This window comes from Anopheles aquasalis, chromosome 3 (genome assembly GCF_943734665.1).
Source record: "Anopheles aquasalis chromosome 3, idAnoAquaMG_Q_19, whole genome shotgun sequence".
Taxonomy (NCBI): Eukaryota; Metazoa; Arthropoda; class Insecta; order Diptera; family Culicidae; genus Anopheles; species Anopheles aquasalis.
In genome coordinates this window covers 54033245-54055935 of record NC_064878.1, presented here as the reverse complement: position 1 = coordinate 54055935, position 22691 = coordinate 54033245, and the positions used below count along the sequence as shown (strand labels likewise).

General features: G+C 52.9%; 2 protein-coding genes and 1 long non-coding RNA gene across 6 annotated transcripts; 1 reads left to right on the top strand and 2 right to left on the bottom strand.

Annotated features, from left to right (window-relative positions):
- Positions 1-1299: 1299 nt before the first annotated feature.
- Positions 1300-20451, bottom strand: LOC126578448 (uncharacterized). 4 transcript variants are annotated; one of them, XM_050241023.1, is made up of 14 exons: positions 20213-20451; positions 15634-16535; positions 11645-11715; positions 6707-6804; positions 6260-6612; positions 5921-6190; positions 5777-5860; positions 5499-5546; positions 5339-5428; positions 5213-5266; positions 3641-5144; positions 3359-3558; positions 3129-3280; positions 1300-3067 (listed from the first exon to the last, which is right to left on the bottom strand). In XM_050241023.1, exons 2-14 carry the CDS (start codon positions 15806-15808, stop codon positions 2378-2380), a joined length of 3789 nt encoding a protein of 1262 aa, XP_050096980.1. In that variant the 5' UTR covers positions 15809-16535; positions 20213-20451; the 3' UTR covers positions 1300-2377. The 4 variants fall into 4 exon arrangements, with proteins under 4 accessions (XP_050096980.1, XP_050096981.1, XP_050096983.1 ...); XM_050241024.1 differs by having other exon boundaries at positions 20386-20445; XM_050241026.1 differs by having other exon boundaries at positions 15634-16080; positions 20386-20416.
- On the top strand, positions 7047-10323 carry LOC126578449 (uncharacterized). The gene is made up of 6 exons (XM_050241028.1): positions 7047-7301; positions 7391-7641; positions 7732-7963; positions 8061-8312; positions 8408-9044; positions 9123-10323. Exons 1-6 carry the CDS (start codon positions 7106-7108, stop codon positions 10270-10272), a joined length of 2718 nt encoding a protein of 905 aa, XP_050096985.1. The 5' UTR covers positions 7047-7105; the 3' UTR covers positions 10273-10323.
- Positions 20452-21973: 1522 nt separating the features above from the next.
- Positions 21974-22691, bottom strand: LOC126576339 (uncharacterized). The gene is made up of 3 exons (XR_007608300.1): positions 22499-22691; positions 22109-22431; positions 21974-22008 (listed from the first exon to the last, which is right to left on the bottom strand). It is a non-coding gene; the product is annotated as an uncharacterized LOC126576339 (long non-coding RNA).

Sequence of the window (22691 nt, the reverse complement as noted above, 5' to 3'; positions counted from 1 at the left end):
ACGCACACGCACTTTTCCTCCCAACATTCCTCGCTGCCGAGTCTACTATTAAGGTCTTTTTCGCTCTTAAGAAGTACCAGCGACCTGCGCGCGGATCGAAATGCTATCGAACCTCTCCCCTCGGGCATGTGCGACAGATATGGCGCCGAGGCCAGCGCCTCGTGGCGGTTCGACATTTAAGTGATATTTGTGCCAACCACTCGGTAGATCGGTGGCAGCGGAAATCGAGAGTGAAACCGGGTGGTTGCGTCGGCCCCGTGGCCAGCAATCTATCACCTGAAGGCCTAAGGAGAGTGAGAGAAGAGTGGCCTACCTCGATCAATGGCTGAGTGAGTGATATACGAATCCACAGCTGCAAGATCCAATTAGCTGTAACAGCAGGAGCAGGCGGCGATGAATAGAATCCCTAAATCCGCGTTTATAAAGCGCTACTTGATTGCTCCGGCCGATTGGGCTTGGGGATTGATGGCCCACCAACGAATCGGAGCGATCCGGTGAAAAGGCTTTCTTCTTCTGCGGCCGTTTACCCTGAATGCCGTCATTCCGTTTGCCCAGTCCACGTTGTCGTTGTTGTCAAACCGCTTTGTTCGGTTCGACGGCTCTCGACATTATGGAGGTATGGTTAGGGTTTTGTGTTTTAAATCAGCCCCTCACCCACCTCCTTGGTGAGGACATAACATGCTGGAGGCAATGATGACGACGACGACGACGACGACCAAGTTGTTCAATTGTTCCAGTTCATTCACGACGATTATTGCCACGGACCATATTTTGTTGTCTTTCGATCAGGGACCGGCAAGAGAGGCCCCGCGTGAGGAGACGCGATCGCGATAGGATGAAGCGGAAAAGCGCAGTGCATTCCAGCAACGGGTGCGCGCGCGCGCGGGACGAGAGAAAGGTACAGGCGCAGGCACAGCTGTGGGTAGCGGTACGAAGAGAGCGATTGCGTAATACCTGCTGCGGAGGTTGCGCCGAGATCGGGATCGCGATCACTTTTTTTTTTCGGGGGAATGAAGCCGAAGAGGGAACCAAGCCGAATGGGACGCGCGTGTGTGATGCGTGAACTGCGGGGGAAAAATGTATAATAGCTCCCCTATAGTGGGGCTACTCTGCTGCCGTTATAAATGGACGATACCGATTTTGAACGAGATCGCGCGACGATCGCGAACGATTAATCAATGCTCGGCACGGCTCACAATGCAGCCTCAGGCGGAAGGCGAACTGGATTGTTTCTTTCTTCTTCCTCTCCCTCCCAAAAAAAAACACCCCAAAACATTGGCTTTTGTGTTTTTTCTTCATACTATTTTTTTTTTTATTTGTCTCTCGTCTACAGCTCCTTCCTTCTCCCTAGGCGCTTATTGTTATAAAACGATCAGAGGGATTAAAATATGGATCCGCATGGTGATCCCGCCCGGTGCTCGCGAGAAACCCGACGGTGCCTGCAGCTGGACCGGGGAGCTTTATTGCCGGGACGGTCTTTTCTATGCTACTGCTAGATGATCATTATAACGGCCCTAGCGGTCACAATCGATGGGAACGAGGTCAAACCTGAACCTTGGACTGTCTTCCTGTGTCTCGAGGTGATAACAAGACTGCCCATTTGCTTCCTTTCGCTTTGAAATCGTTGTATCAAGGCATTTTCTCACGCGTGAGGTCACTCGGTTTCCTGGCTCCGCGTGAACAGCACTAGACTAAGACGTATTGCTTCGATCGCCGCCCTAATCCTCGCTTCTTTTAGTGCTGCTGATGACCTTTCTAGCTTCCACCACGGCATCACCATTTCGCTCTGATCGATTATCGTTGGGGTCTGTGTGTTTATGTGTGATTGCATCTAGCAGCTCCTGATGCTTGCTTACTCATTAAAATTACGCTCGAATAGACGATAGTCGGAGACGGACTAAAAACTGTTGCGAAACATAAAACGAATGAATTAAAATTCTCTAAAACAAACATTATGGTCAGGCGCTCTCGCACTCGTGTTAGTGCGCGTGTGTTGTGGCCATGTTAATAAGTGAAACAGAACAGAAGAAACAGATAAAAGATAATAAAACATATATTATGTACACATTCACGTTGGTCACGGTCACCATGGTTTCGTCCATGGGTTGCCTTTTTTGCTTCTTGAGGACTTCTTGAGCGGAGATCCTCCGAGGTCTCCAAAGGAGTATTTACGAATTATTGCTGTGGCCGGATCTCTCTCGGATGATCTCATACTAGACCTCGACCTTTGACTGGCTGACTGTCGATGCCATTCCCTTGGGAATGGCATCAACGTTGTTCGATGTTTTTTTTTCTTCTAACGCTCTCGTAATTGGTACGGAGGCATTCCGGGGGACGGTTGGTTGGTAACGTACGGTTTCTCGTCCGATTTTACTTCTTACTTCTTATCTTTGTTGTAGTCGACAAACACTCGCACCACCTCCCCGGAGTACTTGCGCTGGGTTGGCGTGAAGTAAAGATCCGATGAATCCGGCATCGGTCTCTGTTGCTGTTGCTGGTGGTGATGCTGCTGCTGCTGCTGGTGGTGGCCATTACCGGCCGGTGCGTAGTGGTGGTTAGCGCCATTACCGGAAGGAGCCGAACCTCGTGACTTGCCACGACGGTCCTGCGTGTAGTAGTCGTTTCCGGGGCGTCCCGATTGCTGCATCTGCTGATGGTGTTGCTGCTGTTGCTGCATCTGTTGCTGTTGATGCATCGGTCGGGGAAGGGAGTAGGCACGATCGGCGTAGGAAGAGGATCGTTCACCGGTACGATCGTAACCGTGGCGTGGTTGGCCACCACCCGAGGCATACGGATAGGCAGAGCCACCGTTCCGTGGGTCTCCAGAGTTGCCACGATGCCCGGTCATACCGTGGCCACCGTCGGTCCGGTCGATCTCGTAGTACTGGGACTTGTTGGGTGAATGGGACATCTGCAGCGTCGTCTGCTGGCTGTTACCGTTACTGTAGCCCCGATCCGATGAGCGGCCCTTGTGGTGGTGAGCCTTCGCTTCGGCCTCAAAGTTATCGAACGCATAGTTCGTGTTTGAGGAGTAGTCCTTCCAGGCCGAGTTTGGAATCAGTTGATCCTTTAAAGGGAAATTAAAAACATTAGTACCTGAGATCGTTTACAAAATGAGGATCACCTACCTTCAATCGGTTCGTGCGACGCGTCTTGATGATCGTACAGGTCGCTTGGATGATCGCGATGAAGACCAGCCCCGCGATGCAGCCCAAAATCAGATACAACCGTAAACCGGCCGAGATCACCCCGTATTCCTCCTTAGGCGACGATGCTTGTCCTGTTCAATTGAAAGCAAAAATTACAAACCATCAGTAGGTCTACTCTCGATCAGTGGACCACCAAAACGATCACTTACCTTCAAGGTGCGTAAACTCCAGGTACGTCGGATCGACGGAGAACGCTCCCACCTTGCCCGAGGACAAATTATTGACCATCAGATTGTGGATGGTGAGCTCCAGCTTGGCCGGATCGTCGGCCAACACGTTCCGCGATCCGTTCTTCATCTCCTTATCGACCAGAATGTTCATCTTCACGACAACACTTCCATCTGCCTCTCTGTAATCGAGGTAAATGCAACACAGATTAGCTCAACGAATCCGGCTCATCGAAAACCGTTCAGTCGTTTCGGGGAACTTACTTTTCGAAATCCATAATATCGGTTCGGTAGAATCCGGGCACCTCCTTGAACACACCGTTGAACGTGTCACTGACCGATTTGGAAAGATCGCGATGCTCAGGGGTACCGCTGTCGGGCACCTGGAACCCGGTCGCCAGATTCGTCAGCTTGATGGCCGCTTCGTACGCAATCCGTTCCGGTGCTGGTGCCGCGGTGATCGTTTGCAGCTGTTCGAACATCTTGGCACACGATTTGATGCACACGCGCGTATCCGTCACCACCGGTACGGAACCGTGCTTGCCCACTTTCTTGTTGACCGCATTGTACGCTCCACCCTCGATCGGGAACATGAGATACAGACAGCGATCCTCGGTGAACGCGAGATCGTTGTCATCGCCGGTGATGCGCTTGCGCGTAAAATCCAACACCGTGCGTCCGTTCTGGATCGCTCCGGAAGCGTTGTACAGATCCTGCCGGTCATCCAGCTTCGGTGCCGAATAGCCATTGATCCAGGTGTCCATCAGGAACGGTCGGCCGCTCTTGTCCACCCATCCGATGATGGCATCCGTCTGCGACATCTTCTGATCATCGCTGAACCCAACACCCGTCCAGGTGGCCGTATTCTTCGTCTCCAGGTGGAAGTGTACGGCTTCTCCTCGGGCCACCGTTTGCCAGCTGAGGAAGTACTCGCAGTTCGCTTGTTCCGGATCGCAGGTCCGTGGGAATTTGTAGAATCCGTGGCACTCATTGTCAAGCTCGTGACCAACTGGACCAGCCGGTACGATCACTCCTTCGCTGCCGGCCACTGGCACAGCTGCACCACCATCCTTTGGCTGGACTGGGCCAGCTCCCGGTAACGGTAGCTTCGGAAGGTCCTCCTCCAGGAAGTTGATCTGCGTTACGCCACGCTGCATACGATGACCGTGGTACTTCAGTTCGTCCGGTTGGTAGAACTCCCGAACCGATGCCGTCTCTTTCTCGATGCCGGACGGTGGCGAATGGACGTACGCACCCGGTTCTTGGCCACGGGCCCAGATCACGTGCATCAGATCGTCCACGATGGCGTGATCGGTCGGCTCGCTAGCTTCCAGTTTACGCCGGAAAACGATCGTCGTGACACCATCCTTCTCGAAGCCACCGGTCGCCGTCAGATCGGATTTACCGCCCCAGAAGCTGTCGACACGCGGTGTCGAACGATCGCGGGTGTAGTAATCCCAGACACGATGGTTCTCACCACGGGCCGTACCGATCACGATGTCCGTGCAGTCCATCGGGTTGAAGTCATGGCGAGGGGTGTAAGGGTTGAGCTTGAGCTTTGCAGCAGCAGATGCTGCGGCTGGTTTGGGTTTCGGTTTTGCCGTTGGCTCGGCAGCGGCAGCGGGTTCCGATTTTGGTTCCGGTTCTGGTTCGGCCGCAGGTGTATCGGCACGCTTCATTCGCTTTCCGTTGGCTTTTGGCTCGGCCGTTGGCTCAGTGGCAGCTTCTGGCTCTGGTTCTCCCGTTGGTTCCGGTTCTGATTTGGGTTCTGTAAACGAGGAGTTTTAGTGTGGGTGTCGAGTGCTCGCTCGCAGATTAATGGCGATTGATAGTTACCTGGTTCCGCTCCTGGTTCTGCTCCTGGTTCCGGTTCCGGTTCTCCTTTAGGTTCTGTAATTGGGCATGATTTTGGGATCGGTATTAGACAAATAATAGCGATAGTTACTTATTGCTACGAATTACCTGGTTCTGAAGAAGGTTCCGACGCTGGTTCACCCGTTGGCTCGGGCTCTGATGCCGGTTCTGCACCAGGTTCTGGTTCACTTTTCGGTTCTGCAAAAATGAAGCAAAAAGCGTTGGTAGAACGCACGATTTGGTATTCATTATATGCCTCTGCCCTTACCTGATTCTGCTCCGGGTTCGGAAGACGGTTCGGGTTCCGATTTGGGCTCTACAATGAGACAAGAATCGAATCGATCACCAAAAAGGGAAGGGGCATCGAGGCATACGGATGTGTGAGGTACAATTACTATTGACTTTACACTTCAATGAATGCTATCTACGGTGCCAGTTCATTAACAAAAGACTCAATGTCAATGTTGACCTATCCGGAATCGATAGCAGTACTCATGGGAATTCCGATAACATGTGTGAGAGAAACGTGGGCTCGAGAATGTTTACCTGGTTCTGCTCCTGGTTCTGCGCCTGGCTCAGCACCGGGTTCCGCTCCGGGTTCCGCTCCAGGTTCCGGTTCAGATTTGGGTTCTGAAAGTAGCAACATTCAGCATCGAGTTCCCGTTCGGTTTTTATTGATTTCCTGCTTACCTGGCTCGGAAGTGGGTTCACTGGCTGGTTCAGGTTCGGCACTGCCGGCCTCACCCGATGTACCGCCACCGATGAGTGGGAAATTTTTACATTCCGCCGTCAGCTTCCGTGGCCGCCAACCGAGGGCAACCCACGATGTACCGTTCACCTTCAGCACCACCTCAACCTCCGCCTGCTCCTTCAGTATACGCCAGTAAACGTTCAGATCGGGCGACAGGACCTTCGCTTTGTACACCGAGTAATCGATATCGGTCGATTTGATCGGCGATTCTGGAACAGTGAGATAGAAAGCAAGGGCTCAGTTTCGGCTCCATGTCCACTTACTCCACAGCTACTTACTTTTGTTACACCCGGCACCGTACCATCCCAGCCGACAGTAACACTGACGGCGCGGTAACGATGTGCCACCAAGATCCACGCAGGTGCCCTGGATGCCACAGTCCTGGTTGGAGACACACTCGTCCCAGAACTCGCACCGCTGACCGTAATACTTCTTGTCACACTTGCAGCGTGCAATGAACTTGCCATGACCGGAGCACGTCTCATGATGTTCCCGCCTTGGTACGATGTCCACATCGGCACACGACCAGAATCGATAGTTACTACCCCACTCGTCCGCTTGGCGCACCAATCGCAACGTACAGTCCCGGCAGGTGAAGTTCCTCGGTAGCGATACCTGGTACTGTTGCGCTCTGGAGTTAGAAGAAGAGATAATTAATCATTAGTCGGTTCCAGTACGGTCCGACCGATCCGATCCGTAGCATTCAGCATCGGCAAGTGACTTACGTTGCGTCATCCCGTACGAAGCGCCTCTCCTTGCTGCTCGGGGTCAGATTCAGTACCGGTTTCTCCTTGGTATCGAGCACCTCAAGCCGGAAGCCACCCTGCATGCGTGCGCGTGCAAAAGATAAGAGGAAAAGATGAATCGTCAAAATATTTGCTCCAACACTCTACCCGTTCTGGTGGAGTATCGCAATCACTACCAATGTTATCGCACGTATTCCGGGTTCCGCTCCTACGCGCGGGTTCTCGTTCTTTATTTTATCGAGTCAGCTCAAGTGGTGGCGGAGTCACCGCTCGAGAGCCACCGAGGGGAGTGACAAAAACGCTTATAAATACCCCCGGCCGAGCCAGCATGCTGCCACAGCAGCAACCAAGCAGGCCAGCACCAAGCTAGTAATCAACATGGCAACGCCACGGAGAAGCTACGGCACGGTTGCTGCCATCGTGTTCTGTATCGCCGTGTTGCACGGTGCAACGACTGCTCTGGAGTGCTACAGTTGCAGTGGAGAAGATTGTGCGAAAGCAGCCACAGTAGGCTATACGACCGTTTGCGCGAATCCGGACGATGTGTGTTACTCTCGCTTCGATACCACTAACCGTAAGCTCCTCGAGCCTTCTCGCGTGTCCGTGTGCGTATATGTGTGTAAACCGAGTCTCTGTACTCTTCTGTTCTGTTCCACCTTCCAGTTCTAGCCACGGCACGTGGTTGCTTAACGGCAGCAGAAGTCGCCACCTGCACCGGTAATGATTGTGTTACGTGTTCGGATGTGGATCTCTGCAACGATGCTGGTAGTCCGCGGCATCAGTGTTTCGTTTGCTCATCGGTCAACGATGGTGCGGAGTGTATCCAACCGGCAAACGGAGTACAGCTGGTGGCAAAACAGTGCCCTGCAGCAACCGGCGTAGACCTTACGCAGGCTCAGTGTTACGCTCGCTTGGTAAGCAGCTCCACCATGTGGGCGGGGACGAATGTGGACACCGACTAGTAGTGCATTTTACCACACCGTGACCTATCCTTTCGGGAACAGGTTGGAACGAGCGTAACCGAACGAGGCTGCATTACCAGCCAGCGGCATCTGGATGAGTGCAGCGGAAGCGGATGTACGACTTGTATCGGCACCGGGTGCAACAACGAAGAGTTCCCGGCCAACCGGAAACAGTGTGTCGCGTGCGATGGCGCCGCATGTAACGACGAGGCCAGTTCGGTGACCTATTGTGACGATCCGTATGATGTTTGCGTTACCCTTAAGCGAGCAAATGGTTGGTTCCTGCGACTGATCGAGATTCGTATAATTGGAATTGACACCGCGGCACCTGCGCCGTCGCTCTCTCTCTCTCTCTGTCTCTGTTTTTGTAGGAAATGTAATGAAATCGTGCGAAAAGGCAATGACCCCGACCGATGCAGCGTACTGTACGGCCAACCCTTCCCTCTGTACCTTCTGTGGGAAGCAACGCTGCAACGGTGTGCCCTTCGAGACGGGCTCAACGGCGATCACGACGTCACCGGTGCAATGTTACGCGTGCGAAGGCACTGGATGCCTCAGGTCAACCGCCCTACTCACCACGTGCCGGCTGTACGATGACGATTGCTTCAGTTCATTCACCGGCTGTAAGGCGTAAAGGGGATGGTTGCGGATTGAAATTCGCATTCCCTGCCCCCCGCCCTTCTGATGCTTCATTCTCTTCGTCTCTCTTTTCGTACAGTGAACCCCTCACAGCGTGGTTGCTTATCTGGTCTTTCATCCACGGCACAAATCGAGTGTACGGCAGGTGGAACCAGTGACAGTCTGTGCACGGTATGCACCGGCACCGAGTGCAACCTACAGGGCCATCCGGATCACAAGTGTTTGTCCTGTTCCTCGGTGAAAGACGCAGGTTGCGTTGATCCATCGACCGATCGCAGTCTGCAGCCCGTTCAGTGTCCTGCACCGACGACGGAGATCACGGCCGATGCTCACTGTCTCACGAAGAGTTTCGGTATCGTAACGGAACGCGGATGTATTAGTTCGGCAGCGGATCAACTAGGATGCGAGGAAGGTGGTCTTGGTGGCCGCTGTTCTACGTGCAGTGTCGAAACCGGGGGCGCTGGTTGTAATGCCAATGTTTTCCCAAGCGATCGACGACGCTGTACGATCGATACCACGGCTAACGCTTTATGTCCGAATCCGCTCGATGAATGTGTTCAGCTGCAATCGAGTGCGGGTATCCGGAAGCGAACATGCCGCTCATTGTTGACGGAAACCGAGCGGAGCTACTGCACGGCCAACAGTAACCGGTGCCGGTTCTGTAGCACCGACAATTGTAATGTGGCTGAGATTACGTTTGATTATGTGGAATGTCTGTATGTACCTAGTGGCAATCCATGCCAGAGATCGATCGATCGAAACTCATTCCTTTCTCTTGAACTCTCCTTTAACAGATCCTGTGATTCAGCAGTTGATGAACGATGTGCCACAAACCCAGCGGCACTGACCACCTACGACCGTTGTGTTAACTGTGCCTCGGCCCTCTTCGTGGTCGATGGAAAGACCACAACACGGCGCGGTTGTTTGGCCAGTCTACCGGCGGAAGTGTCACAAGCATGCTCGGCCACCCCTGGCACGAGTACGACCTGTCAGCGATGCTCCACCAATCGCTGTAACGTGGGCAACTTCCCAGCGAACCGTCTGCAGTGTTATCGCTGCTCGACCCCTCCCTGCGTTTCCCATGAAGCGATCCAGCTAGAGTACTGTCCGTTCTATAGCGCCAGCGATAGCTGCATCCTCCAGAAGGACTCCGGCGATGCGCTGGTGCGTCTCGACTGTCGCAGTTCACTCACGGAGGCCGAACAGCTCTCCTGCACGACGGGTGGTCCGGGACGATGTCAAAGCTGTAGTACCGCGGCTTGTAACAATCCAACCGGATACAGTACCACCGGCAGTTGCATTCGGTGTCGTAGCTCACTGAATCCACTCTGCCGCGATGGCGCACAGCAGCTCGCGGCCGAACCGTGCAGTGATCCAACGAATTCCCTCTGCTACACTCGGCTAATCGATGCCGGCACTTTAACCGGATTGACGGAACGTGGTTGCATGAGTGAGTTGACCTCGGCCGAACAGGAACGGTGCAACCGGGCTGACTTCTGTCTAGCGTGCAGCTCCCGGGTGACTGCGAACTGTAACACCAACCAGTATCCGGTCGCGCCACTCACCTGCTATCAATGCGATTCACGCACCGACGGTGACGCCTGTCAGGTGAGCCAGCTGTCCAACGTGGCCCCCGTCTGTCCACAGTACGATCCGGCCAACAAGTGCTACACGATCGTCCAATCGAACGGGGACACGGTACGCAAGTGTTCGACGGCCGCGCGTGAGGTCGAGTGTGCTACGGCGAGCGCCTGCGAAGTGTGTCTATTCCGAGGATGCAATGCAAGGCCAATCCTGGAGATCGTTGTTACGGAACCACCGGGTTCAACGACAACACCGGGACCAACCGGTGCTGCCACGGCTACGAGCTGTCCACCAGTGCTCTCCGCGGTGATGCTCTTGGCAGCACTCTTCTTCGGAGCTCCGCGACAATCCACGAGTTGAGTGGCACTTCTAACGTACGTTTCGATATAATAAAGAACTTCGGAAGCGGAATTGAATCCGATTTCGCTCGTCAAACAGCAGCCCCACGTAAGTGATGTTGCGTCTCGCAAGCACGCAGATCACTCCCCAAAAAAAAAAACCACTTTATGGGCATGGATGATGATGCGACATCAGGTTGGAAACCAATTATGATTATGAGCGGCCATTGGGGCGGATAGCGAGATCGTTTCGCTTACACAACAGAAGTGGAGTTTCAATCAAAAAGGAAAATCAGATCGCTTGGGACGTGGAGCGTGGACCAACATTGATTGCCTATCGATCGATAATTGGGAGTGGTTCAGCTCATAATGGGCCCTGTGGCCTGGCGGCTGTGGCAGGGTGGCGTAATGGTTCGGTTGTTAATTGACGCTTACGCTCGTTCGCTTGTTGATCGTTAGATCATCTCTGGCACCTCCGGCCGGGAATTGGTTGGTGGTCTTGAGGTTGTTTGGAAATCATTTCTCACACCTCGAACACACACACATACCCCCAGATTAGACGATCACGATCTTCCGTTTAATGATCAAATGTTTTCTCCCCAAGGAAAGCTGTTAACTCGATAGCTCGCGAACAGTAACAGTCCCGGTTTAGGTGGTCTAGCACGGTACGGTGGGAAGTTGCAGCTCGCTAATAATTGATTTCCACCCCGTGGAACCGGCTCGGAGCAGAGGTTGTCGAAATAACGGATTGCAGCGGGCGACCCTTCGAAGTCGAACGCGACAATTTGTGTCGCGACAAGGGCGAACCACAAATGTCGTCGTTGTTGTAGTACATCGAAAACCGTAACGACAACCGTACAACACTCACTGTCTGCTGGTGCTGCTGCTGCTGCTGCTGCAGTGCTGTTCTCTGAGTCTAAATCTCATGGCCCATTCTGTCCTCTTGTCTAGCGATGTTTGGCACACCACTACACTCCCTGACAGCTCACTAATTGCCGATGGAGACGGCAATTCGGAACGGTACCGACCGAGAGGGCGCCTCGAAGCCTCCGAATCTAATCTCGAGCCGGGTGTTCCGGCTTAGCTTCAATCAGTGGTCTCTGGGAGAGTCTTCCCAGAACCCCTTGTGCACACGGTTCCCGTTAGACGATGACTACCACAAAACAATGGCCTCGCGCTACCCGATTCGTCTGCCGTCTCTATACATATATCCCGTTGGAGAGCGTCTGACGAGTAATGGCCCAATGGTGTTAATGTCGCGTGATCGTTCATTTTGGGGTCTCCGCGCGAAGGTGCCGGTACATTTAATTTCGTTGAAGATGTGCCGGCGACAAGGTGTGAACGGCCCTTTAATCGGCAAAAGATAGAGCGACGCCTTGGAGCTCTTCACTTACCCGATGGGGGTACGCCAGATGCCAGGAAACGTTGAACGTGCTGCCCTCGATGAATGATGTTTTCAGTGAACCTGCCAGCAAAAGAGAAGGAGAGAGAGAGAGAGAGATAGAGAAAGGTCGAATTAATATTGATTCACACACAGCTTTCCACACGCTGGCACACACTAGAGAAGTGTCCAAGAAGATCACGATCGTGAGCGCAATGTGCAGCAGAAAAAAGCGGCACCGCAAAAGCTGCTGCTTCTGCAGCATTAAAAATTCTTTTGTTTTCCCCCCTTCGCCCACTCCTCCTCACGGATGCAAGGAACGCGGATGGAGCGAGGTCGAACGGAGGCGGTTTAAAGGAGAGAGAGAGAGAAGATGAAAGAAACACTGGTGAAGGTGCGCGATCGTGTGAGATCACTCGCGGATGCATAAAATTAGAATTCATAGAACACACCTCCACGCTTGTTGCGGTGGAGGTGGTGGACGGTGGTGATGCGGTGATTATGCAAGACGCCACCACACCAACCCCACTCTAGATGCGCAAAACAAATCAGCTCGGAGGTGCTGCTGCTGCTGCTGCTGCAGGAAGTGCCAATCCGACGACAATGGATTCGTCGGTTGGCACGAAGGCGGCGTTGTTGGTGCATATTGTTTGGTTTAAATATTCTTTCCTTCGTTTCCCCTTCCCTTCCTAATGCAAATTGAACGACAATGATCGACACGAGCCGCAGCGCGCAGAATGCAATAGATTGGATGAGTCATCGAAATGGGCGGCTGGCTTGCTGGCCAATTATGCTTCCTCTTAATGGCGTCTCCGATCGATTATGATGTGCGGCCAGTGTGGAGGAAAGGCCCATTTGCCACCCACTGTGCTCGGTAATCTCAGCAGAAGCAGCAGCAGCAGCAGCACCACTTTTGGGTGGGCTACTCCGTGTTGGTGGTGTTGTCCTCGCCTCGTTCACCACGGACACAACGCGCCGTGACAACAGCAATTCAATGGCGAGTGCGACCATTGCGAGCACACGAACGCTAGCGCTAGATCACGGCCAATCATCATCATGTGCCTCATCATCATGTGGTCACCGATATGGTCATGGCGCAGTAATGGCCTGTGGCGGCGGTGGCGTGACAAAACATTTAAAGAAAAAGAGAGAGGGTGCGCGCGAGAGAGAGAGAGAGAGAGGTGCGATTTGAAGAACTGTCTGCTGTATCTCCACAAACCGATCGGTGTTACCGTTGCGGGCCACATTAATGATCGGACACGGGACACACTGCGGCCTTCCATTCGGTTCCCCCCTGAACCGAAAATCTGAAGCGTTCTTCGAGCTGGCTGACTGTGAAGGCTGTGCCACCACCGACAGACCGATCGAGTGAAGGTCACTTTGTGTGCTGGGATACGCGAGAATGCAAACACTCGGCTGATGTCCGGTTGATGATTTATGATCGTTTGAAATCGGTGAGGGGGGGGGGGGGGAATCAGCAGCCAGGTCAGCGCAAGAACACGGCGCCATATTTGCCGTGCCAGAGCCGTCGGTGTACACTACTTAACGAAGCAATTAGTAAGAGCTTAAGGGACAAGGCAACGACGCAGTGACGAGTGGCGATCAGGAGATCAGAGATCTAGAACCGGTGTCGTGGTGCGTCGCGTCGTGCCATTCCAGCATCATCGCGCATTACACTTTCTATTGCGATTGGAATTCGGTTCGAAGGTCTGCGAGCGGCCTACACACATACACACATACATGTGTGCAACACTGGAACACTCCTCCACAAACAGCAAAGGCACACGACGATCGTGCGAGCGATCGCTGCCCGCGCACCCCCTTCTTAACATCGATCATCGTCACAACGAGTGCCGCTCGGATTGCGCCAATCCACCGAGAGTCACATTCCCGTTTTGGCGGTGGTGAGGGGGGTGGGGGGGGGGGGGACTGCTGGCACTTCATATTAGCACCCATCGGCGCCCACAACCGTTGTCGTTGTCCCTTGTAGAGCGCCGTAGCCTTCAACTTGTTCATTACACTGCATAGCATTGCGCTCGAGGTTCGCCGCCTTCGCGATCGTTGAAGTTCTTCTCGCTATTAAGGTCACGCTCGCTATCCGCTGGCACAATAAGCACAACCTGCCCCGTTTCGTGGACCGATGAGGATGAGCGTGTTTGCTTAAAGGGCTTCTGTGGATAACATCGAAGATGATAAATGCTCCTGAATGATCATTGCGTAGTAGCCACTAGTATGGTGGCGCTGGCGCATAAACACTAGCATGCTGGCGCTGGCGATCTCGCCGTGGCCCAGTTGAGTGAATGTAATCGAAAATTGATATCTGGAGATGGTGCTGGTGCTCGCGTCTTAAGACAATGGCCATTGCTTAGCCAATCCCTGTGTGCGCAGCGCTTTAATGTTCATTAAAAAAATTCAGAGGGTGCACACGGACACACAGGTACACATACGGTGTGCAGCGAATAAAAATGGTTTAGCAACGCAGCACCAGCAGCACCAGCAGCACCAGGTCCGACTGCCGTCGTCGTGGTTGTCATATTGAAAGCAATCAAACACATCAAACACGGCAGAGGGAGCGCGAGTAGCGTTCGCATCGAATCAAGTGACTTCAACGCGAGTCAAGGACACGAACGGCCGCTCCGTCACCCCTTGTTGTGCACGACCGTGAGAAGTTCAATATTCTTGACCTCTTTTAGGTTTTTCATCGTGTCCACTGCCACTGCCACCAAAAGCAGCCGCGATGAGGTAGAGGACGTAAATAGATTTGAGGGAGTTTTGCTGTTGGAACTGTTAATTAAAGCAGTTAAACTACATTTAACCGCGAGAGTTCATATTTCACAAAATGATGAGTAATTGAATTGAAGGGTAAACTGTGCTGCTGATGATTGCTCGTTTCTCAGCTCTCGTCGTCGTCAGCCAGCTTAACCTAAATCATAACAACACAACACAGTGTGCCACCGAGTTCGTGGCTGAGTCACGGAGGGTTGCATCCGTGTAATTAGCCAACGGGAAAAATGGCAAATGGCTAATGCCGCTGCAGACAACGCTTGACGTGCCACAAATGAAGCAAGAACGGATCAAGTTGGGCCACCGGAGAGTAGCAGAGGAGTACCCCACGCACGCTAGTCTGCGCGCCAGTTGGAACTGGAAGCGGTCGGTTAATTAATGCTTCTTTTCAAGTGCTTCCTCAGGGCACTACTAGTAGGAGTGCAAGTTGGCCGCGATTTGCTGCAAAATGCTGCTGCTTAATGGGTCAAATGGGGGGCTTCAGAAACGGGGACAGTTCAATCGGCTCGCTGTGACACGCACCGCCCCGCTGGAAAGTATTTCTCACAAAACTCTCAAAATAGAAAGCACATTTATTACTCGGGAGCAGCAGCAGCAGCAGCAGCAAGGAGGAGCAGGATGAGAAAAAGTTGAAAAAGACATCATAATCACTCGGAACTCGGCACGGACGTCGTCGCGGGATCGCGCGGTCCGGTCCACCGATAATAACACGCCGTCCAACCGTCGGTCGATCGTATGCAAAACGTTCCGGATGCCTGGAGCCGCAGAGAGTCGTGCAGAGTAGTGGTTCAATCGGTTGTGAAAGGGAAATGGGCGGGCTGGCACGATAAGGAGCGAGCGAGCGTGCGAGCGAGTGAGTCTTTAAGTAGCTCACGGTGTCACTAGTGGCCGCTAGGACCTGTTTCTGGAGGCGACGCGAGCGTCTCAAGTGAAACCTGGCTTGGTCAGCGCGTTGAAAGTGTATTTGCATACGCGACGATGATCATCAGCGATCGATGCTAGGTCGCTTGATGGCTTCCCCGTGTTGCTGGTATTGAGAGCTGTTTATAGGAAACGGATTCTGGATCGCAAGTGGATTGAGGGCTTCTGAGGTTTTTTTTTCCGGGGGGGGGGGGGATTTAAAACAATCATCTCCAGACGTAACCACGACAACGAACGCAACCGACGATAGAGTGACTTTCTTCCCCAAAAACGATGACGACGACGCACACAACTCACCTTTCGGCATCCCACACGGTGCTTTCGTGCGTGAATTATCCAGAAAATCCAAATCATACTTCCGGGCCGGTGGAAAGGTGAGGGCAACGTGCGCTTCGGTGGCAGGAGGCTGCAGCACCAGAGGCAACACGAGCACGAGCGCCACCAGCGGCAGCGACAGCGACCTGCGTTCCATCGCGAAGCCTACTCTCTCGTTCACTTCACTTTGTTTTGCCCAGCTTGATTTCACTTCCAAATCTCCAGAAACACCCCGTACCGTCGTCGCCGCCAGACACACACGGGTGCTGGGCCACGCACGATTATCACTCTTACTTTTCTTTTCTCTCGTGGCGCGGTCACTTATTTGGATTAGGCGGTGGTGAGCAGGGCGATCGATCAATCGATCGATTCCACTTTGCGCTCGCACCGCGCGCACGCACTCACGCACACTGAATACACGCACTGCTGCTGGGATGTTGAAAAATCACGAATTGCTTCAGAACGTTAATTGGGCAAATTGGGTGCGTTTGCGCGAGCACTGATTGATCAGGTTCAACGCGAAGTAAAACAACCGCACCAGACCAGACGCGCGAATTGCAAATCGATATGCAATACTCTATCGCTACAAGCACGGAGGATGGTCTTTGGTGCAGCAACACCGAAGCAACACCAAGTCTACTGTGATGCAGCAGCAGCAGCAGCAGTTCGACGTCGTCGTCGAAACAGCACCTCACGTGTTTTCACAGATTTCGCCGGCGTTGATCACAAACACATATGCATCTCACGCAACAGAAACGAATGCACGGCACACACTGTTGGTTGCTGTTGTTGCTGGCAACGACGACGACACCAAACCGTTGTGTTCCTCACAAACCGATAGGCGATAGACCGCCCCACCGACAAGCGTCCGCAGCGTTCGTGATCTGCAAGAGAAGGCAATATAGACGAAAGACGATGTAAAATGGAAATCAGTTCGAACGGAAAATGTAAATTTCAAACGTTTCCCTGCTTTGCACTTCTTTCCTCTTCTTTCTCGCGGCTGTTGCTGTGGTGCATTTCGCTGTGATGGCTTATCCACCTAGCAGAGGCGAGTGCATTGTCTGCACAGCGTCTCTTGAGTCGTCTGTGGCGCGGCATCTCCGACAGTGCTAGCGCCTTTTATCAAGCACGAGAGAGAGAAGACCCTCGGCAAACAATCAACTCAATCAGTTCCGGTAGCTCAGCGCCGCAAGTCAATTTTCAAATCAATTTCACTTGGCCAGCCCAGCTGGTGGTGGCCGCATAGCAACCACGAACGACGTGATGACTTCATATTGGAAAGCTTTCAGCGCGTCAGCGTCTATTTCTATTTGTTTACGGGATGTTGCGGTGATTTGCGGGCGAGATCTGCAAGCCCGGAACACTGTGCTGTAGCAGTACGTGAGAAGATGAAAGGTATCCGGTCAATTCGTCGCGATCACGTGTACTGTGACACTCACAGACACACAAACACACACCAGCCAGCTCGCGATTTTAGACCTGGCATGCACGTCCAGGTCATTCTGTGTCCTCTGATTGATCTGGGTCTCTCTCTCTCTCTCTCTCTCTCTCTCTCTCTCTCTCTCTCTCTCTCTCTGAGACCACCTGACCTGCCGATGGTCGCGGTGCGCGTGCGAGCGCATATTTATGGTTTTGCTCGTTCACTTGCTATTTATGATCATCACCGTCGCCCGTTGAAGGCAATCAAGGTTTAAGGTTGCGCCAGCGAGCGACCAAACTGCAACGCTAGAGGCCGTGGACGTCGATCGCACTGAATCGCATCTGATCATCGCGCCCGCAGCGTCGGCGGTGTCCTTCAGCGTCAGGTGCCAGGTCGTGCGCTTTGATGAGGAAGTCAACAAGTCGCGCCAGTTCCTGGTTTTTGACCAGAGTGACGAAACGACCAAGACAAAACGTAAAAAAACCGGGGCCTCCGGTAATTAAAGCCACGCAGCAACCGGCGACAACGGACGCGAGCAACCCTAGAAAGCTGTGGCCACCAATCGGCCACTCGGCACCCCTCCTGGGGGGCTCTGGGACATTGCGTAAGTCGCTCGCCGCTAATGCGCTGCGCAGTGAATGATAGACAGGTTGGTCGTTTGGCCCGGGCCCGCAACGCAAGTGAAATGTCCGGCGGATGAAACAACCGAACCGATCGACCACCGGCGGAGTGGGGCCGGGCCGGGAGATTGGGATTCGGACCTATTGCCGCTGCTAATTGCTTGCCGCCGCTTGCTTCATTATTAGATGAGGTGGCCACCCTTCGGTGAAAGTGACAACCAAACTCCGGGTGCAGAGACTGATTTATGATAATTGGCGTTAGAGTGAGGCCCTATTCCCTCTCCGATGCGAATGCCGCTGGTGCTGAGGTGCCAAATCCAACTAAAATCTGAAGCACCTTCAGCGATCGTGATCGCAAAAGATCGTTTTAAACCTGCTTCTGGGTCGCTAATAGGAAGCAATCGCCCAAGACGCTTGGAATGTCTCCCATGTCGTCTGTTCTGTTCTGTCTTGTTGGTTTAGCTCCATCAAGCCTTCAGCGGAGCGTCCACGGAGCGCTAGAATTGTTGGGCTCACCAGCACGAACCGGCTCCGCGAAAGAGAAACACGAACCGCCGTCGCCGTCAACAGCGACTAGAAGGCATTCAAGGTCTTCTGTGCAGCGCTCCGTTCTCTCTGTCTTTCTCTCTTTTTTTCTAATGATTTGCTGTCACCGTTACCCCAACGAGAACTCGTGCGCCCCGCGAGACTGTTGGCTCTGGGAATGTGAGCTCGCGAACTGCGCGAAATGATTTCGCGCGCGCCAAGTATTAAAAAAACCTGTCCGAGAACCTGAATTCCTGAATGCGAACGCGGCACGGTGCGGTGTTCATTAGAATACTGTGCACCTCCATCCTCCATCTTCCTGGCCACCACCACAGAGGCCTCTCGATGACACCGTGCGACACTCCACGGTAGCGGCAACGCCCCGGCCCGTTAACCGGTTGGTCGCGACCGATCGTGAAAGTTCCCATTCCGCGGCGTCGTCGCCAGGAATGCAATGCACTGGGTGAGAAGGAGGAGGAGGAGTGGTAGCTTGAAGAGATTCGAAATCACGGCCGCCTTTGGGGGCCGCCGGAACAGCGGTAACGATAACAAAACTGCGCTGGGTGTTGGAACAGGTTTTTCGGGTGGTCTGGCGAGATGGTCAACCCGAAAAAAAAAAAACCAGAGCCAGTGAGAGCACCAGTGATCGTTCGTCGCCACCATTTGGACACTTTCATCTCCCACTGTGGCAGGTGTACTCGATGAATCGCTTCCCCCCGTTGGTGACGATCAGTGTCTGTCACCTCCGCCCGACTTGCCCGTCCGAGGATCGCGGATCTCTTGAAGGCTTTCACTAAAAACCGAATTCCTCATCGCACTCATCGTCGGAGTGTTCACTTCCAGTTCCTGCAAACCGGTCGGCAACACCGTCCCGGGTGCTGGAACCCCAGAAAAGACAGAGCGCCACGAATGGCGTGCTTGAGGAGCTCTGCGGGATGATACTCCAGCTCCGCATCAGCAGTGCGCCAAGCCGCATTGGATCGCAGACGAATCGCTTTGCGTAACGTCCCAAACACACATACACTCAGCCAGCGAGAGAGCGAGGAAGAAGCGAGCGAGTGTTTAATGATGACGAAACAGTGCATCATCATCCTTCATCAATCCACGGCACGGCACCGCAATGGTGCAGGCTGTTGGAGGCTGGCTTCGGTCGATTCGTTTCGCCGTAAAACGTTTTCCATTTCACCTGTTGAAGGGAGAGTGTCTCGGTGTGATCGACGGCGAGGCATCACATCCTCGAGATCCAGTGCTGTCATCATCGCCAGCCAACATCATCACCGCTGGGACACCATGGAGTGCTCCCGGCGAGCATTAAAAATATTGATGATGTAATGATCGACGAATTTCGCACACAGGTGTGCATGTGTTTGTGGATTTGTGTGTGCAAACCTCCTGCCACCCACTTCGTCTCATAACACCGCAGCTCCTCGCCACTAGAGAGACACTCAAGATTCCAAGCACCGCATCATAAGCGTGAGCCGGAGCTCATGTCGGTGGCGATGTCACCGAACCCAGCGAATGGAAGGAGGTATTCGCGATCGCAATCACCACTCCACCAGCACCAATCACCAATATGGCCACCTGCCTACCTACGGCTGGTACGCGCGATTGCGTTGGTCGCTCGTCGATCTGCTCGAGGTTGCTCGAGGAATCGGAAAACGGAATCAGGATCGGTTCGCATTAATTGCCGACATTCCCGCATGTTTTCTGCGCACTAGGAACGCATACTCTCTTTCTCTCTCCTTCTCCCTCTCACAAACTGGCACACCTGTCCCGCCGTTTTTAGTGATGCAGTTCACGTACGCACACGCTGCGCCAAGCAGGTACCACAGAAAGTGATCCAAAGTCATGGCTTGTCATGAGTGCACATTCCAGGTGGTGCGCGGGGGGTACGAATACACCTCCTGGGGGGGGGGGGGGGGAGAGGGAAGCCCCGGCCCCTCTGGTCAATCCACAACACAAGACACAACACCAGGTGACACCGTCGGTGAATTACCTTCGAGATGAGCACACGATGACGATGCTGTTGAGGGAGCGTGACCCGCTGAAAAGGTCGCGGTTCAGGCTCGAAGCTCGGCAGCTTCGCGGCCTCCGTGGTCCGGGTTACGGTGCTGGAGACGAGGCACAACACGGAGACGGAGGAGACGAGGGGGGGGGGGGGTTACTTACACACCGCGAACACAGACACACCGAGTAAGGGGACGCCACGCGACTGGTACGAGCGTCGACGGACGAATGACGGTTCGAAGACGGTGGCGATCGTGATCGCGTAAAGGGGATCGAGTGCAGTGCGATCGCGAAAGATCGTGACTATAGGAGACCAGCACGATCACTAAGCCATGCGCACACTGACTCAAAGTCCGTCGCCACCAACACAGCGATCGCTATGTAGTGATCAAGCTTTGCTGCGCTGCGTCTTGAGACGCTGGCGCGCGCGCGCCCGATCAACGATCGATCTTAGTAAGGCAAGGGGTTGCAGCACCATGTATTGCTCCCTTCCATCTGTGGGTCTGTATGTGTGCTGATCGCTTACTGATTGTGAAATGCGGGGAATTTTCCTTTTTTTGGTTTACAATTTAGTTGTTTTTCGTCAAATGTTTTGCGTTTCTTCGAAGTATATCTTGAAGCACTTGTAACTCTTTTCTGCTGTTGGCCGACCAACCCCACGTGCCCGTTGTTGTGTGTCTTTTGCGGGTGTGTGTGCGTGTAGCTTCAAACGATCGATCAAGCAACGAACCCCGCTCTCGGTCACCATCGGGTGTATGTTTACCAACGTAACAGCAGTCAGCAGGTCTGTAGTCGCCTCGTACATTCTTCGGTGCTCCCACCGAGTTTCATTGGTGTGTTGGTTCGTTGCTGAAGCCATCGTTGGCCAGCTCCCGCTGAAAGCTCGCCTGCTTGGACCCCACTAGTGACTCCATTCTTGGTCAGAGTTTGCTTGCGACACAAGTAGCGCTCGAGCGCGCGTAAACGATCGCCCAGCACTCCGCCGAGCTATTCCCTGAAGATGCATGCATGTGCATTGCAATGCAATATAGCTGCTTGCACAGCAGCACCATGCGTTGCGTCCGTCGCAACTACATTCACATTTGGAAGGTTGCACCCTGGGGCAGCACAACGGAATGCAGAACATTGCAGGGTCGGTGGTTGCGCTGGTATGCCAGCGACATAGTGGTGGTTTTGTCGAGTTGCGACCAGTGCGGATTAACAATTTACTAAGCGCCCTCTTGGCGCCCAAAAGTAAGGTAATGTTTTATTACTTTCTGTACATTTTTTAAAAGAAAACAAGCATACATTTTGTTTGTATTTTTCACACCATGGAATTATAGAAAGCAATATTAATATGATAATTAACATAAGAAGAAGAAGAAGAAGAAGAAGAAGAAGAATAATAATAATCTCGTCGAGTTGCTTGCTCGATTCGTTCAAAATTAATACGTGACTCCTTAAATAAATTTGAACGCAAACAAAATCACTTCCCCCTGTTCTTCACACGCATTCAACGAACGAAAGTAGGAGCTCTCTATCTACGAGTGTGTGCACGTCTCGACTAGAACTCCAGTTGCTCTCTGACCTAGAAATGAAACAAAACGTGCTTTTGGTGCCACAATCAACGCGCCCCGAAAGGTCGTGTTACATGGCCGGAAATATTGCTCACTTAAAGTGATAAGGATTCGGCGCAAATCTGCTTCACACTGCCGGAACGATTGCCGTTCCCGCGGTTAATCAACTCGGGTAATCCCCGTTGACCTTTCCAGGGGGGGGGGGGGGGGGGGGGGTCAATCATAAATCCTATAACAACCAGAAGAGTACGAAACAGTTCATAAAAATTGACCTTTAGAAATTTAAATTTACTTTCAATCCGAAATGGATTGAGTGGCAGGAAGCTTACACTGTTCGATCGTTAGCACAATGGACCAGTTAGTGTGTTCAATTTGTTTTCACTGATTGTCGCCTTTAACATCACCTCATCGTAACTAGGTGGATGATCTAAGGATGGGTCTTTCACAATGTTTTCTGGTACCGTGGCTTCAGTACCATCACTCTGGTTGCGAATTGACGGTGGTGGCAGTAACAGAAACTGGGCAGAATTTTGTTGGCAGTGGTTCGTCGGATAAGGCAAAGGAACAACCGGATAAGCAGCTGCGCCAGACGGGTGTTCGAGAGTTGTCGTCGCACTGGGAAACTGTGTTGAGGCTGCTATCACATTGCGCCCTAGAATGATCCATTCGAATAGCTGGTGAATAGTTCTAGAACGAACATACAGTGAGATGGTACTTACTGGCTGGCATATCATCATCCGAACGTTTCCGACAGCAATAGTAAACACAAAAAATTAACGCACCAATGAACCAACTAAATCTAAACCAAAAGATGAGATCATCAACGAAATATGGGTCGTCCAAAGCTCGTGAATTCATCTTTGCTGTTGATCGAACGCTAAATCCTTTCCAATGATCGAATGGCAGAGCTCT